The sequence below is a fragment of the Rhinatrema bivittatum genome, chromosome 2 (genome assembly GCF_901001135.1).
Source record: "Rhinatrema bivittatum chromosome 2, aRhiBiv1.1, whole genome shotgun sequence".
In the NCBI taxonomy this organism is placed as follows: domain Eukaryota; kingdom Metazoa; phylum Chordata; class Amphibia; order Gymnophiona; family Rhinatrematidae; genus Rhinatrema; species Rhinatrema bivittatum.
In genome coordinates this window covers 218,658,282-218,677,183 of record NC_042616.1, presented here as the reverse complement: position 1 = coordinate 218,677,183, position 18,902 = coordinate 218,658,282, and the positions used below count along the sequence as shown (strand labels likewise).

The following is an 18,902-nucleotide window of genomic DNA, read 5'->3' as shown; positions in this document are numbered from 1 at the left end:
GCTATGTTAGCCACAATATCAGGAGAACCCCTCTATCTTCTTGGGATTGCAGCAGGGCTTCTTCTCTTGTCAGTAACAAGTCCCTGTGCCGACCAATGCTCTGACTCTTGGTTCCCTCCCAACCAAGGTCCAGCTGCATTGGCTGATCTGCTAAACATGAGATTCAGCAACCATTGCCCCATGTACAAGTCCACCTTGAGGCCTGGCCACAGGTCTCAGTGTCTCCTTGTACAGCATACAGAAATGCGGGTACCACTTACCGCTCACACACCTGCAGGAGCCTACATGATATCCTCCATTGGGACACCTCCTGGTCTCCCATCTGGTCAGATATCAGAGCGGCCACCCCACCTTGTACCAAAGTCCCGGTACACTCCCCCAGGCGCTACGAAGTGCAGAGGGGAGAAGGGAGGGGGGTTGGGGAGTTTTAATTGCACTATTCTTTCTTTTAACAGAAAATAGTTACTCTCCGCACATCCTGGACCTAAGAAAATCCAACTTTCTTTAGACGTCACAGGTACAATGGTATCTTTGGTTACCATCACTCCATACTGCAGTAAGTACATTATTTTAATGTTTCTATGTGCTTTATGGTGAGTCAACATTACAACCCCAAGCTCTGCCGCTGGCACCAGCTTCGGTAAGTGAACTGTCTCTTGCGTCACTGTTGGTGAATGCTGTTTTCTCTGCGGAGTGTAACATCATTCACTTTCCTTGCATAGACTACTGCTAACCACTTTCAGTACATGCAAGGAGCTCTCACTTTTTTCAGGACTCACTATACATTTACTAACTGGGATTACTGTCACTGCCATAAATCCCTTCTGTAACACTTCTGGACACCACAGTCTTAAGACCCTCTTGTCCAGCATGCGCACAGACATTCTGATACATTGTTATATGTCCCTGCGCATATTTTCCATAACCTCAGCCTTTCAACTTTTCATGGTTGGGCTATGGGGTTTCTTCCCACTATGCATTTTTCTCATAATTCAAAACTGCTATGGGTTATATTCAGTGACATTCTATACTCAATGGACCTAAGTGGTTTCATTGCTTTCGTCCCTGATTCTTATCCCAGTTCGAACTAGGACCTAGTCTCCTTCGACTCATGCTCGCAATTCCTTAGGGTTATAAAGTTTCTCCTGAAAGCTGTCAACCCATTATGCATCTATTGCACTCCAGCATAGTTTCTCATAAACTTCCTGGACGTTACACCCATGAGTTATGCCCTTATGCCTTCCAATACTGCTTTTGCAACAATTCTTTGTGCATACAGACAGACAGCATAGGGACAATGTGCTTTCCAACTCATAAGCACGCATTACCTCTTAGCTGCTCTGCTAGACAGCTGCGCAGCTCTACCCTTGGCCCTTGTTCACTTCATGCGTCCTTGGGCCACATATCTAAGAGATTTAATGAACGCTCTATCAGACCTTCTCCACGTAGGTTCTATCCTCTCGAATGGTCTCAATTACATGTGTACAGGGCAAATCTTTTAACGCTGAGTTTAACTAAACTTTCCTTGGCGTCTGCATCATTCCATACGATGCACAGGTTCTGCTCCCTGCACATGTTTCCTATGCGTTCCCTTAGATGCCTTTTCTTCCATCAAAGGCCTCTTCAATATATCTCTTCTGCTGCCTCTCGTAGCCAGCATTCTTCTAATGTTGAACTGGGATGGGGTTCAGTATTCTTTTCCCCACTCCCTGACTGAGATCAGTATGCTTTCCCATACTTCTCAATCCATCATATCAGTAACCTTTTATTCTCTCACCAGTCAGTCCCAAATCATAGACTTACTGATGTTCTTAGGTTCTGGTAGCGTCACAAAACCTTCTAAACATAAATCTTGCCGTTTAATATGGCAGGCTTTACCTCCTGACGCTAAAAAAAAAAAAAAAAAAAAAAAGAGGTATTACCCCTTTTACTTTTCCACCATTTTTTCTTACTCCCTTGGATTCTGTTCTCCAGACATCCTCCACATAGTTACACCTTTCTCTTAGGAGGTGTATCGTTTTGGGAGTTGGGTTCCCGTTTACGGTAAACCTCTCTGAGTCGGCTTACCATGGATTATCCACTGATCAAGCCGCCTCTATTTCTCTAATCACGGAATGAACATATATATTCTCCTTATAAGTCTCATACATTCTACGTTTGAGCCTTTCCATTCCTCTCTTCCACAGTTTGGCAAGGGAACTTCTTTCCCTCTTAATGTCATTCCTGCCAGCAGGGTCCGTGAGTTATGCACTCTTTCCATACTCACCTGACTCCGTTCCTCTGCCACTGAGTAGTTCTACGCATTCAACTTTCTATCCTTTTCAGGTAGATGTTGTATCTCCTTTCCTCAGGAAATACTCTATTAATTTTTCCTAACCTCTCTCTCTCGCCCTAGGGAGAGAGTGGGTTTTCCACATTCCTGGACAGTAATGCTGCGCTTACATTCTATCTACATTGCACTGCATTCCATGTGAATTCCACTTGACTCTTTCCTTCATGCAAGGGTCAAGCTGCTACTTCCAGTGGCCACACAGACCTAATCCTTCTGATTAAGTGGTCTATATTTCCTTTCCTACCAACAAGCAGACATTTCACTACAACACTGTGGGTATCCACATACTGTTGTGTCCGTCTTAGCCTTAACAGCTTCCCTTTGGTTACTGCTGCTTGTACTTTTTTATCAGGTTGCAGCCTGGAGTCCTCTCCATACCTTCGCAGCCTATTATTGCTTACATTTGACTAGCCGGCATGCTCCATGTTTGGCCAGTCCGCCTACTCTTACTTTTTTCAATTCACTACCCCAACATCCTTCCACGAACCCATTATGGTGTTGCGGATGCCCTCCGTTCCCATTTCCACCTCAGTCGTTACGCCTTTGCGCATCTGCGGTGTATCTGGTGCATTCCCGGGCATCCTCAGCTCGGTACTCACCCATTTGTGAGGACTACCATCCTGCTTGTCCTGTGAGAAAGCAAATGTTGCTTACCTGATGTAACAGGTGTTCTCACAGGACAGCAGGATGTTAGTCCTCACGAAACCCGCCCGCCACCCCGCGGAGTTGGGTCTGTATACTTTTATTTTAGTTTCGCTTGCGCTTTTTAGCTATAAAACGAGACTGAGGGAGACACCTGTGGCTCACAGGGATAATTGCAGGCTGGGCATGCTCAGTGCACCCAGTGTGCCAGTGTCAGTCAAAGCTTTTTGAAACTTTGACAGAAAAGTTTTCCGTACAGGGCTCCATCCTCGATGTCACCCATTTGTGAGGACTAACATCCTGCTGTCCTGTGAGAACACCTGTTACATCAGGTAAGCAACATTTGCTATATGGAGCCTAACATCGTGTAAGTAATGCATGGGTTATTTTTCCCTATATGCAACACCTTGCACTTGTCCACATTGGGCATCCAAATGGCAGATGAAATTTAATCTTCCAGTCTCGCAAGGTCCTCCTGCAATTTATCACAATCCACTTGTGATTTAACTACTCTGAATAATTTTGTATCATCAGCAAATTAGATAACCTCATCATATTCCTTTCCAGATCATTTATATATATATATATATTGAAAAGCACTGGTCCAAGTACAGATCCCTGAGGCACTCCACTGTTTACCCTTTTCCACTGAGAAAAGTGACCATTTAATCCTACTGTTTCCTGTCTTTTAACCAGTTTGTAATCCAAGAAGGACATCGCCTCCTATCCCATGACTTTTTAGTTTTCACTATTTTCCCCGGCACTGAAGTCAGGCTCAATGGTCTATAGTTTCCCGGATTGCCCCTGGAGCCCTTTTTAAATATTGGGGTTACATTGGCCACCCTCCAGTTAAGATTCAGTGCATGAAGGTAAATGTTAAAGACCACGCTCTTTAACATTTACCTTCTCCCCCTCTGTCAACTATTAACCAAATTGAACCTCAAACACTTTTTTCCTAGCGTGTAGCAGATGGACTCAAAACAAATGGGTATAGTGTGCTCGTGCTAGCAGTTGGAGACGGATCTGACGTCAGCACGGGTACATATACCCCCGCAGGAAGTGCAGCAATTCAGTAATTTCTGTCTCCAAAGCAGTTTGGAGCTACCTCACGCTCGCTGAGCGTGTTTCCAAATTCTAAACGACTAAATTCCTAGAAGAAACCTATGAAGCAAGCCCCGCACTCCTGTGGTGATACCAGGCGGTCACTTACCCAGTTGTTTCCTGAGCTGACTTCCGTGGTCCCTCGGAAGCGAGAGCCTCGGTCCGGTGGCCGGTTCGCGGCAGGGACCTAGCTCCCGAGTGAGAAGGGCTCGGGCGCGGCTTGGCCCCCGAGTGAGACGAGTTCGGGTGCGGCCTGGAGGCAGCCTCGGTCCCGGCGTGGACTTGGCCCCCGAGCGAGACGGGTTCGGGAGCGGCCTAGAGGCAGCGGCGCACTTCCTTATGCGCGGCGGTGAAGGTATTCACACTCTCCCCCCACAGCTGGAGACCGCCCGGGTCACAGCCGGGAAGCGCCGAAGACAAGGTAAGGCATATATCTTTACTTGGTCTCCGAGGAAGTGTGGACTAACTGGGCCTGCCTACGAGGCAGAACGCCAAGGAGGTCGCCATTTTGCCTGCCTACTAACCTTCGCCGATAATTGCTAAACGCAAGCGATAGGCGCACGTTCGCGCACGGGATAGGCGCACGTTGTTAGCGCACGCGATAGGCGCACGTTCGCACATTGTAAGCCACCCATTTCTAGGCGCACGTGTACAGGCGCACGTTTATTAGACGCCCGTGAATAGGCGCACGTGTACAGGCGCATATTTATAAGACGCCCGTGTATAGGCGCACGTTTATAAGACGTCCCGTGTATAGGCACACGTTTATAAGACGCCCGTGTATAGGCGCACGTGTATAGGCGCACATTTCTAAGACGCCATTCATCGGCGCATGCTGTTAAGTGCTCTTGTTAGGTGCACTTTATTGGGCGACACCGAATTTCAGGCGAATGGAGCATAAGAGAGCCCATGCGGCCGCAGAGCCGGCACCTCCAGAATCTGGCATGAAAGCTCTAAGCCTTTGCTCAGCATGCAACCTCAGAGCCACACAGAGCGAGGAAGCAGACTCACTATGTGCCCAATGTGAGGAGGCCATGGGAGTTCCAGGACAGGACCGGCCCCAGCCCAGCGGTTCCTCAGGGAGCACACCGGACTTAGCAGGCCGCGGCGAGCAACCAGGGAACCCGAGAGACCTGGTGCCCCTACGGCCAGATCCAGCTTCGCTTTCCTGGGTGGAATTATTCAAAGGGATTCACGCCTTTGTCCAGATGCAGTCTGCTCCTCGAATGGGTCTTTCCGTCCCGGTTGATCCGGTCCCTGGACCCTCCAGACCTAGGCGCAGCCACTCACCACCCGACAGCCCCGCTTATGGGGATTCGGATTGCTCCCAGGAAAGTGAGGAGCCCCCCGAGGAGGGTGAACTTCCCTCGGAGATAGAGCCTTATCGGACCATGAGGCGCTTCTTTCGGAAAGAGGATCTTTCAGGCCTGGTCTCACAATGCCTATCGGAACTGGCCATTCCGGGCCAGGATACCCCAGGGGACCCTAAAATGAACCCCCTGTTAGAGGGCCTGCGCCAACCGGCTTACCATTTTCCCCTCCTACAGGCAGCACAGCAGCTAATCGATCTGGAATGGAAGGCACCGGAGGCCTCATTTAAAGGGGGTCGGGCCTTGGCAGGCATGTACCCTCTGGATCCGGCGTCCAAGGAGCTGCTGGCGTGCCCCAAGGTAGACGCCATAGTTAACGCAATAGTGAAGCACACCACCATTCCGGTTGAGGGGGGAGCGGCCCTCAAGGATTCGCATGACCGACGCATGGACACCATTCTGAAACAAGCTTTTGAGGTAGCAGCCATGTCCCTACGAATCGCGACCTGCTGCACCGTGGTGACGCGCTCCTGTTTATCACAGGCGAGAACCAACACCCAGGGAGCAGACATGGAATCAGCTCTCGCATTTCTCCTTGTTCACCGCTCAAGGCAGCGGCACTAGAAGTGACCTTACAGAGGCTCCTGGCCCTAAAAGCCATAATCCCAGTACCTGCAGGAGAGATAAATTCTGGGCATTATTCCATTTATTTCATTGTACCCAAGAAGGAGGGCACTTTCAGGCCCGTCCTGGACCTCAAGTCAGTCAACCGACACCTACGGGTCCCCAGCTTTCGCATGGAAACTCTACGGTCGGTCAAGAATTCAGTACAGCCAGGGGAGTTTCTCACCTCCCTAGATCTGTCGGAAGCCTATTTACATATCCCAATCCATCGGGATCACCAACGCTATTTACGCTTCAAAGTCCTGAATCAGCACTTCCAGTTCCGAGCTTTACCCTTTGGGTTAGCCACCGCGCCGCGGATCTTTACCAAGGTCATAGTAGTAGTGGCGGCGGAAGGAATTCTCGTCCATCCCTACCTGGACGATTGGATGATCAGGGCAAAGTCACCAGAGGAGAGCGAGTGGGCAACCAACAGAGTTATAGCTCTTCTGGAAAGCCTCGGATGGGTAGTCAACATAAACAAGAGCTCCCTACAGCCGTCCCAGTCGCTGGAATACCTAGGGGTACAATTCGACACCCGAGAGGACAAGGTCAGCCTGACCTCCAAGAGAAAGTCAAAACTCCAGAGTCATCTACAGGCCCTGCTGAGCGCCAGCCGGCCCACAGCTCGGGATTAATTACAGGTCCTCTGCCTCATGGCGTCCACTCTGGAGGTGGTGCCATGGGCGCGGGCTCATATGAGACCGTTGCAACGCGCCCTTCTATCTCGATGGAGCCCACGATCACAGAACTACACCGTACGCCTACCTTTACCGGCCAGAGTGCGGTATCAGCTACGGTGGTGGTTGCAGCCCAGCCACATGAGCCGGGGGTCAAGAATGTCCTCCCCAATCTGGATTCTGCTCACCACAGATGCCAGCCTGAATGGATGGGGAGCACACTGCAAGGAACTCACCGCCCAAGGGCGGTGGACCAGAGAAGAGTCGAGGTGGAACATCAACAGACTAGAGGCACGGGCAGTCAGGCTAGCGTGCCTGCGATTTGCCCACAGACTTCGCGACAGAGCGGTCAGAGTGATTTCAGACAATGCCACCACGGTGGCATACATCAATCGTCAGGGCGGAACCAGAAGCCAACAGGTGTCCCTGGAAATAACTCCCCTGATGATTTGGGCAGAAGCAAATCTCCAGGACATCTCCGCCGTCCACATTGCCGGGAAGGACAACGCGACAGCAGACTTCCTCAGCAGAGAAAGCCTAAACCCGGGGGAGTGGCAGCTGTCACCCACAACCTTTCAGATAATTGTGGATCAATGGGGAACGCCAGCCATGGACCTCTTAGCAGACAGGTCCAACGCTCAAGTACCCAGATATTTCAGCCACAGGTGGGATCCTCGGGCTCAGGGGATCGATGCCCTGGTACAGCCATGGCCTCAGGGGATCCTGCTATATGCCTTTCCTCCATGGCCCCTGCTGGGCGCCATTGTACACAGGATTCAGCGACACAGAGGCCTAGTTCTTCTAGTGGCCCCGGACTGGCCAAGAAGACCCTGGTACGCAGACATGAGAAGACTACTGACAGGGAACCCTCTACCTCTGCCTCCCTACAGGGACCTGCTGCAGCAAGGTCCCATCCTCCACGAGGATCCAGCTCAATTCTCTCTTACGGTCTGGCCATTGAGAGGGCTAGACTGAAGAAAAGAGGATACTCTGAGCCGGTAATAAATACACTTCTCCAAGCATGCAAGTTCTCCACATCCCTCACATATATCAGGATCTGGAGAGTTTTTGAAGCCTGGTGCGACTCTCACGGCACCAACTCGCATGCCGCTAAGATTCCTATCATTTTGGACTTTCTACAAGATGGGCTTCAGAAGGGTCTGTCCCTCAGCTCCATCAAGGTTCAGGTAGCAGCGCTGTCTTGCTACGGTCCCAGGAGTGACGGCAACACCATTGCCAAACACCCAGACGTCTCACGTTTCCTGAAAGGAGTCAAACACATTCGCCCGCCACTGCAGTGGCCAGTGCCCTTGTGGAATCTCAACCTAGTATTGGAATTTTTGGCGGGATCAGCCTTCAGGCCCCTTCGAGGCCTGTCCCTCCGTTTGTTAACCTTGAAGATGGTGTTCTTGCTGGCTGTGTGTTCAGCACGCCGCATCTCAGAGCTACAAGCACTATCCTGTCGTGATCCATTTCTCAGAATCACTCCAGAGGCTATCCATCTTCGCACGGTTCCATCCTTTTTACCCAAAGTGGTCTCACACTTTCACCTCAACCAAACCATATCCTTGCCTACCACGGAAGGTTTGAAGAAGTCGGAGGAAGGTCGAATGCTACGCCATCTCGACATCGGCAGACTGCTGTCCAGATACCTGGAAATGTCAGAATCAGTACGAAAGATGGACCACCTGTTCGTCCTGCACAGCGGGAAGAAGCAAGGGGAAGCGGGCTCACGGCCAACCATCGCCTGCTGGATTAAAGAAGTTATCAAGGCAGCCTACATAGAGGCGGGAAAACCACCGCCTCTACAGGTCAAGGCTCATTCTACCAGAGCGCAATCGGCCTCTTGGGCAGAAGCTAAGCTGCTGTCTCCTGCAGAGATATGTAAAGCGGCGACGTGGTCCTCCCTCCATACCTTCTCCAGATTCTACCGTCTGGACGTCCAGGCCAGGGAGGACACAGCATTTGCGAGGGCAATCCTAAATGGTCCTCGGGCAGCCTCCCGTCCAGTCCGGGAGTAGCTTTTGTACATCCCATTAGTTTTGAGTCCATCTGCTACACGCTAGGAAATGTAGAGATTACTTACCTGATAATCTCGTTTTCCTTAGTGTATGCAGATGGACTCAGCATCCTGCCCGGCTGCCGGCATACATGGGGATTCACCGACTCACGGTAAGCCATGTTTTTTCTTATAATAGGCCATCCACCCTGCCGGGTGTCGACGCCTTCCGGTTGAGAACACTGGCGGTCTCCAGCTACTATCAATCAGTCAGGGTAATCCTGTTCATTTAATCGATCGGTCAGCTACAGCTTTTGCAAGGAAGATTACTGAATTGCTGCACTTCCTGCGGGGGTATGTGTACCCGTGCTGACGTCAGATCCGTCTCCAACTGCTAGCACGAGCACACTATACCCATTTGTTTTGCGTTCATCTGCATACACTAAGGAAAACGAGATTATCAGGTAAGTAATCTCTACATTATACGCGGATGATGTCCAGATCGTCATCCCCATCAAAGAATCCTTCACAAAAACTCTTGATTTATGTGAAAATTGTCTTCTAAAAATTGACAGCCTCCTCTCCAGTCTAAACCTAATCCTAAATTCTTCAAAAAGCGAACTCCTTCTAATTTCCCCTGAAAACAGTGACTTCTCCACAAATCCACCAACCGGCTTTCAAATATCACAAGTAAGAAACCTAGGAGCTATCATTGATAACCGGCTAAACCTAAAAGCATTTATCAATCAAACTACCAAGGACTGCTTTCACAAACTTCACGTCTTAAAAAGAATAAAACCACTTTTCCACTCACATGACTATAGAACAGTCCTGCAATCAATAATCTTCTCTAAGTTGGATTATTGTAACTCCATTCTATTAGATCTCCCGTCTTCTCACATTAAACCCCTTCAGATGGTTCAAAACACGGCGGCCAGAATTTTGACAAACACTAGAAGAAGAGACCACATTTCGCCCATCCTCAAAGACTTACACTGGCTGCCAGTTCACTATAGAATCTTATATAAGTCCATTACCACTATCTACAAAGCTATCCATCAACTCTCTCCGCTCAACCTACAAATCCCATTCAAAAAACACACCTCCGCCAGACCCATCAGAGAGTCCTACAGAGAATCTCTACAGGTACCACACCCCAAAACTTCTCAGCACATAACCTTCAGAGACAGGGCTTTCTCCACTGCTGGACCTACACTATGGAACTCCATCCCTCCAGATCTGAGACAGGAACCCTGCCTTCCAACATTTAGGAAAAGACTCAAAACATGGTTATTTATGAAAGCCTTTCCAGACTACAACTGAACCGTAATTCACCTTATACGACTCTGATTTCCTAACATGGTAATCAACAACTTTGCCAATTCCATAACTTTGCAATCACCTCTTAATTGGCAAGTTTGTTCTCTTTGTTAAATTACTATCGCCTTTCCACTACTCCAAGTTGTGTTATTTCCCTGTTTTATTGTAACTGCTACTTTTTCGTTCAGCACCTGTTTATGTTCTTATTATATTTCCCTTTGTCACACCTTGTTAAATTGTAAACCGGCATGATGCGATTCCCATCGCGAATGCTGGTATAGAAAAAACTCAAAATAAATAAAATAAATAAATGATTTTAATGATAGGTTACAAATTTAACTAATAGATATGAAATTTCATTTTTGAGTTCCTTCAGAGCCCTAGGATACATACCCATCCAGTCCAGGTGATTTGCTACTCTTTAGTTTGTCAATCTGGCCTACTACATCTACCAGCTTCACAGTGATTTGGTTCAGTTCGTCTGACTCATCACCCTTGAAAACCATCTCCGGAACCAGTATCTCCCCAACATCCTCATTAGTAAACACAGAAGCAAATAATTCATTTAGTTGTTCTACAAAGGTTCTATTTCTACTTGTTTCTGAGGTTAAAGAACTGCAGGCTAAACAAATTATGGAATCTACTTTATCATACAAGTTAGCCTGGAGAATGTTTCAAAGAACTTGAATCTACTTATCTTGAACACCCATCAAATGCCATTTCTTTCTCCTATTAAAATGTTCAAGCTTTACTTGCAAGAAGTTTTGCAAATTCTGGAGTCAGCTTATTCCCCCCTCCCCCCCTTCAGAAAGTATTTTACTTGCCATCTACTAAAAAAAAAAAAAAAAAAAAACTTGGACAGAACTCAGCAGGAAGTTTCTTTGAACATAACTGAATTTGTTGAGAATTCTGTTCTGTCTTCTCACAATAAAGCTACCTTATTAGTGTCTTTTGTCTTTTTGCATGACAGGGATAATAATCTTAGTTTATTTTTTCACAAACATGATGTTTTATTTAAAGGGGAGAAGATCTGGATTTTTCCTGATTCAGCTAGGTCTTCTCAGGAACATAGAAAAAATTTTTATTATCATGCGACCGGATGTGTTAGCTCTGGGGGCTTCTTGTGTTGTTAGATATCCATGTAAATATATTTTGGTAATGAATATTAATAGATACGGGGGGTTTTCGAACAACTGAGAGATTTTATTGTGGCCACACAGTTTCCCCTCAACCTACCTTTTTTGACTGGGTAACGTCATTCAGAATCGCTGTTTTTTGTTTTTTTTTGTTTTTTTTTTTATTTCCCCTTTTCTGATGTGATTAGTCTTTTTCTTTGCCCCCAACATATGTATATTTACCATGAGGGGATTGTTGTGGTATCTTCTTCTTATCATTTGCACGTATATTTGTATTTTATTTCAGCAATATAACCTCTGCTTTGCTTTTCAAATATGATTGAATTTGAAATATGTTAAAACTTTAATAAAAATAAAGTTAAAAAAAAATATATTCTTAGTCTTCAAAGTAAAAATATCACAGCAACATAGATGATATTTTTATCCCAGGACAAGCAGGATGCTAGTCCTCACATATGGGTGACGTCACCGGAGCCCAGCACGGGAAATCTTTCTGTCAAAGTTTCTAGAAACTTTTGACTGGCCCTGTGAGGCCACTGAGCATGCCCAGCATGCCATGATATTCTCTGCCACAGGTGTCTCTCTCCAGTCTTCGCTTTTCCTCGCTGCTTCACACATCGCGGGACAGGAGCCGTTGCGTTCACTTTTTGCTGACTGAAAAGTCATACTTTTACCGATATTCTCTCTCATAGACGTCTCTCTCGGGGTTCCCTTTCACCGGCTGGTGAGTACCTCGGTCTTGATTTCTCAATTTTTGGAAAAATTCTCTTCTCACGATTTCACATCCTTCGGCCATCGATAACAAAATGGCTACGGGCTTCAAAAAATGCCCTATTTGCAACAGAACCATGTCGATAACCGACCCACATTTAGAATGTGTCCTCTGCCTCTGTGAAAAACATGATGTAAGTACATGTCCTAAATGCGCCGAGATGACGGCAAAGGGAGCGAAAGGCTAGGCAGGAAAAAATGGAGCATTTGTTCCAGCTGCAATTAATTCCTTCCCCTTCCAAATCGTCAAAGTCATCTCCGGCTGGAGCGACTAAAAGAGCCTTGCTTAAAAAACCGCGTCCGGACAGATCCGGTGATCGTCCGTCTTCGCCATCATCTGTAGTATCGACGAAGTCGGCAGACCATCTCAAACTAAAACATCGTCATCGACATCGTCGACAGTCATCATCTGCATTGACATCCCAGGAGGAATCGATGGCAAAGCGGCCACAGGACCAGGAAATACCGGTCCCTTCCACGTCTGGGCCTTTACCTCCATCGATTCCGGATCCTCCACAGACTTCCGCACAGGATCCTCCGTCACAGCCTCCGCTACCGCTTACAACTGCTCTGATTCCACCAGTTGTACAGCCTGAATTGTCTGATCTCATCAGGCAAGCGGTCAACCAGGCTCTAAAAGAACAAACACTTCCGGCGATCCCGCCGATGCCGGTAGTCATACCGATGCTGGTGGGCCCACCGATGCCGGTGCCCTTGTTGGCGCCGAGGACACTGATGGACTCGATCACTACGACGCCGAGACTCGTTATGACATCGACATCCATCTTCGCCCAGATTCCATCGGGCTCTTCGATGCCGTTCTCGATTCCATAGACGTCAAAGTCTTCCACAACCCTTCCACCGACGACGACATCGATGACAACCACCGTATCATCGAGGCAACCATCATCTGAGCCTCCTGAAGTACAAGATCTCACATTTTATCGATGTCTTTTACAAAGATATCAAAATGTCATCGATAACCTCCCATCAACAAAGCCTCAAGAGACCTCACCTCTGTTTTCCTCCGATGATCCACAGCCAGGCCCTTCAGGCCTTCACTTCCCTCCCAGGTCATCGCCAAAATCTCCCTATAGAGACGACCCAGATGACTCTTGGGATGAGCAGCAGTCTGTAACATCTTCTGAGGGATTCATGTCTGAACCTTCTCCTCCAGACCAGAGAAAAAAAATCACCTCCAGAGGACTTATCATTCTCAACATTCGTTCAAGACATGGCTGATTCCATTCCCTTCAAACTAACAGCAGAAGAAGATACCAGACAACAAACTCTTGAAGTTCTGCAGTTTGTAGACCCACCTAAACAAGTGCTGGCTGTCCCAATCCATGAGGTTCTCTTGGATCTTCAACGCCGCATCTGGGAGCATCCATCTTCTGTCCCTGCAGTGAACAAGCGTGTGGACATAACCTATATAGTGCAGACAGCTCCAGGATATCAAAAACAACAGTTACAGCAGTTGTTGTAGTAGAGTCTGCACAGAAAAAGTCGAGACGTGTGCGACCACACTCTTCAACTCCACCTGGTAAAGATCACAGGTTCCTTGACTCATTGGGCAGGAAAGTGTATCAGAGTGCCATCTTAAACACAAAGATCTCTGCTTACCAATTATACAGCACACAGTATCAGAGGAACCTATGGAAGCAGATGGAGGAATTTATTACCTCTTTACCTCCACAATTCCAGGAACCAGCACAGGCCATAGTCAAGAAAGGCCTAGAAGCCGGGAAACATGAGGTGAGGGCAGTATTCGACAACTTTGAGACGGCTTCCAGAGCAGCAGCAGCAGCTGGAATCACCGCCCACAGATGGGCATGGCTAAAGGCATCAGACCTCAGGCCTGAGGTTCAAGAAAAGCTTGTGACCTACCATGTGTCTGTGACAATTTGTTTGGAGAAAAGATCCAAGAAGCAGTACAGCAGCTTAAGGACCATACAGAGACTTTACGTCAACTTTCTCAAATCCCACAAGAACCCTCTACACAATCTTCTCGTCGGCTTCCCTGAAGAGAACCCAGACACTCTTACTATAGGCCTCGGAGATACTACCCCCAAACTTCTAGGGGTAGGTCAACCAGGCCACAACAACGATCCCAGGCCAGACAGCCTAGGCCTACCCATCCGCAACCTCCTGCACAGACAGGCCCAGCGGCGGGCTTTTGAAATACAGACCAGAGAACAAGTCCATCCCCTAAATCCTCGACCAGACCTGCCAGTGGGGGGAAGAGTATCCTATTTTCACACACATTGGCTGCACATAACATCAGACCAATGGGTACTCTCCATAGTCTCTCGAGGTTACAAACTAAATTTCCTCTCATTTCCTCCAGAATCTCCACCACATTTCTTCCCACAACAAAATTCTCAACTACTTCAACTACAAGTAGAATTATCCATCCTACTGAGAGCCAGGGCTGTACAACCAGTGCCCCGGACTCAGCAGGGCAGAGGATTCTATTCCCGGTATTTCCTCATCCCAAAGAAAACCGGAGGCCTACGTCCCATCCTAGACCTCAGAAATATCAACAAATATCTCAAAAAAGAAAAATTCAGGATGGTTTCTCTAGTCACCATGCTTCCACTACTTCAAACAGGAGATTGGCTTTGTTCTCTGGATCTTCAAGACGCTTACACTCACATTCCAATCTTCCCTCCTCATCGCAAGTACCTGCGCTTCATGGTGAGCCATCAACATTTCCAATACAGAGTTCTACCATTCGGACTGGCATCTGCTCCCAGAGTCTTTACCAAATGTCTGGCAGTAATAGCAGGACACTTGCACAAAGAAGGTGTCTGTTTTCCCATATCTGGACGACTGGCTCATCAAGAGTCCATCTCAGCAGGGAGCTCTTGCTTCTCTGAATCGAACAATTGCCCTACTTCACTCCATGGGATTTCTCATCAATTATCAAAAATCTCATCTCACTCCAACTCACCTGCTTCAATTCATAGGAGCAGAATTGAACACCAATCTAGCAAAGGCCATTCTACCTGTAGATCGAGCACAGACACTCACTCTACTAGCAAGATCCATTTACTTACAGAACCAAACGACAGCTAATCAATTTTTAACTTTACTAGACCACATGGCCTCCACAGTTCATGTCACTCCTATGGCATGGCTCGCCATGAGAGTTACCCAATGGACTTTATGATCACAATGGATCCAAGCCATTCAACCACTACATTATCCAATTCAAGTGACCCACCAACTAAGATCATCTCTACTTTGGACAAACATGGACAACTTGCGCAAAGGCCTACCTTTTCATCAACCAGTCCCACAAATAACTTTAACTACAGATGCATCCACCTTGGGTTGGGGAGCTCACATAGACACTCTCTAAACGCAAGGGACTTGGACAAAACTCGAAGCAACATTTCAAATCAATTTCCTGGAGCTTCGAGCTATACGTTATGTGCTGCATGCGTTCAAGGACTGCCTTTCACACAAGACTGTTCTTATCCAAACGGACAACACAGTAGCCATGTGGTACATAAACAAACAGGGAGGTACGGGCTCGTATCTCCTTTGTCAAGAAGCTGCACAGATTTGGGCCTGGGCACTAACACACTCAATGTTCCTCCGGGCCACTTATCTAGCAGGTATTCACAATCTAGTGGCGGATCGCCTCAGTCGTCAATTCCAGCCACACGAATGGTCCCTGGATCCCTCAGTAGCGACCAGGATCTTTCAGCGTTGGGGCCAACCGACAATAGACCTCTTTGCGTCACATCTGAATCACAAAGTAGACAAATTTTGCTCTCTACACAACAGACAGAATCAGCCAGCCAAGGACGCCTTTGCTCGCCCTTGGAACTCAGGCCTAGTATACGCGTATCCTCCAATACCGCTCATAACCAAAATTCTAGTGAAGCTACAACAGGACAAGGGGTCCATGATACTCATAGCCCCGTATTGGCCTCGAAAAGTATGGTTTCCCACACTTCTAGACCTCTCAGTCAGGGATCCCATTCGTCTGGGAGTGGCTCCCACTCTCATAACTCAAGATCAGGGTCGGCTGCGCCATCCCAACCTTCAGTCCCTATCCCTGACAGCATGGATGTTGAAAGCTTGATCCTGCAACCTCTCAATCTTTCAAAAAGTATATCTCAAGTGCTTATAGCTTCACGCAAACCTTCCACACGAAAGAACTATTCTTCAAAATGGAAACGGTTTACTTTGTGGTGCAGGCAAAAGGATATCGATCCTTTCACCTGCCCCACTACTTCTCTACTAGACTACTTATACCATCTGTCAGAATCTGATCTCCAGACTTCTTATGTAAGAGTACATCTAAGTGCAATCTCAGCTTACCATAACAAGATGGGAGATGCACCTATTTCCATACAACCTCTCGTAAGTAGATTTATGAGAGGTTTAACTCATCTTAAACCACCAATTTGGCCACCAGTCATACAATGGGACCTGAATCTGATTTTAACAAGACTAATGCGTTATCCTTGTGACCTGAAATATCTCACATGGAAGACTATCTTCCTCATAGCCATTACATCAGCTAGAAGGGTTAGTGAGCTACAAGCACTTGTCACGTACGCATCCTACGGAATTCCACTTGAACCAATCCATAGTTTTACCCACATTCTTTCCAAGGCCCCATTCTCATCCAGGAGAAACAGCCTTACATTCCTTGGACTGTAAATGTGCACTAGCATTTTATATCAACTGCACTGCAGTCCACAGAAAATCCACACAACTGTTTGTATCTTATGAACCAAACAAACCAGGGAAACCAGTGGGCAAACATATTATATCCAATTGGCTAGCAGATTGCATACAGTTTTGCTATGAAAGGGCCACAAAGGCAGGAAGAAGGAGATCCAGTTGCAACGGCACGCACACACACACACACACACACACACACACACATGCTTTCACATACACACACAAACAAGCATGATTTCACACACACTACTCAAGCTCTCCCTCCCTTCCTTCCTCCCGGAATGCATAAGCAGCAGCCTCCTTGGGCAGGCTTACATTCCCGATGCCTCCTCTATCTTGCGCTCTCTTTCTCTCTCCTGTTTGTAGCCGTGCAAGCCCAGCCGAGGCTGCTCCTGGTCACTGTTCCTCTCCTCTTCCTGCTGCTGCGCTCACTCTATCAAAACCTCTCCTCTCTGAGACTGCCTGTGCCACTGATTTTGCTCCACCCCATGATGCCTTTCTTCCTGTCTGCAGGGGCCAACAATGCTCTTCCTGCTTCTTTGTGCATTGCAATTGGACCTCCTCCTTCTCACCCCCGAGGTACCAAGCAACACCACTTCCTCTTTCAGCCGTGGGGGCAGGAAGAAGGAGATGCAGTTATCAAACGTCTTGCCCGCAGTTGCCATCTGATCAAGCAGGGGTTTGTTTATCCCTGCCCAATCCGATGTTTGATTTTGAAGGCAGGGTGAGGCAGCTGTGGTAGTTATTTGGAGGGGAACTTCTTGCCGCTCCAAAATTCTGCCACCTGAGTCTGCCGCCTCACCCTGCCTCATGATGGAACTGTCCCTGCTTGCCAAATTTCCCCCCCTCCCCCAAAAGGGCCTGGTTGCACATCAGGAGGTGCTACTAACAGAACTCTCCTCCCTCTTAATGACCAGAGCTATCGAACCCATTCACCAGGGCAAAGAGGGCAGGGAATGTACTCCTTTTACTTCTGTTATCAAAGAAAACATGAGGACACCAAGGGCCTTGAACAAATTCATCAAAAAAGAAAAGTTCTATGGTTTCCCTGGGCACCTTGATCCCCCTCCCCCTTTGTGCAAAAAGGGGATTGGCTATGCTCCCTCTTTCTGAAGAATACATACTCGCATCGAGATCTTCCCAAGTCACTTGAAGTATCTCTGATTTGTAGTGGGAAAACAGCATTTCCAGTATTGTGTGTTGTAGTTTGGGCTCCCACTAGCCCCATGTGAGCTGGGATTAGACCGTCATGAGACAGGTTAGTTTTACCCTACTGACATGTCTTTAAGAAATGCCTGGTCATGGTGGCGGTGCAATTTCGCAGACTGGGTCCTATTTTTAAAGTATTGCAGTCTACAATTAATTCAGTTTCTTCCAGGATCAATTTGGCTGCTAGAGCTCTGTGCTACCATTATGCATTAGAAAGCCATACACATTTTATAGCAAGTGATTGGCATATGCTTGTGTCCCTAACAAGCTGAATCTAAAATGCATTTTGTAGTCTGAGATGCTCTTAAGATAATCTGTGCTGAATTGATAGGATTGATTGTAGTTCTGTCACCTTTTGGAAGAAATCTGAGTACAGAGGGTCACAGCTTCCACACAGTTTGCTGCAGATAATTTCCTATATGATAGTCTGTTAGCAACGTAGTCTTTATTTACCTATTTTACTTTCAGGCTGCAAAGATCTGCAACAACATGCTGTTGGCTATCACCATGATTGGAACTGCTGAGAGTATGAATCTTGGAATCAGGTTTGTTGAATTTTATTTTGGGGGGATGGGGTGGGGAGGCAGAGATTTTTATATTGGTAACTTTTTATGTGCTTTACTGGTTGATTTTTTTTTCTCTGCTGGCAGAACGGTGATCAAAATGACCTAGGTGAGTGTCTAATGGAAAAGATTTGGCTCTTAAACCATATAATAGTATTACCCCCAAAAAAGGAGATTCTCTGTATGTTTTTAACAAACCACATGAAACTTTATTCAAAAACACTTAAATGGCACCTCAATACATCCATACAGGCAAGTCCTAAATATTTCACAATGTAATCACATTAACAAGTGTATAATATTGATACATGTACAGCATATAATTTAATGATGATCTTAATAAACCAAGATATTATTTTGAAGTATGTGAAGTATGTTTTTATAATTTGCCTTTTTAAAAATCATATATTTCAAACCAATGTCGTGTTTTATTAAGAACATAAGTACATACATTATATGTTGTATATGTGTC

The 18,902-nt window shown here is 47.0% G+C and overlaps 1 protein-coding gene across 2 annotated transcripts in view; it reads left to right on the top strand.

Moving 5' to 3' along the window:
* Positions 1 to 18,902, top strand: part of HIBADH (3-hydroxyisobutyrate dehydrogenase) — a 333,702-nt gene that overhangs the window by 265,987 nt on the left and 48,813 nt on the right. For both annotated transcript variants that reach the window (XM_029589181.1, XM_029589182.1), the window contains exon 6: positions 18,336 to 18,412. In XM_029589181.1, the coding sequence (XP_029445041.1) occupies positions 18,336 to 18,412 (77 nt within the window). The remainder of the gene's footprint in view (positions 1 to 18,335; positions 18,413 to 18,902) is intronic.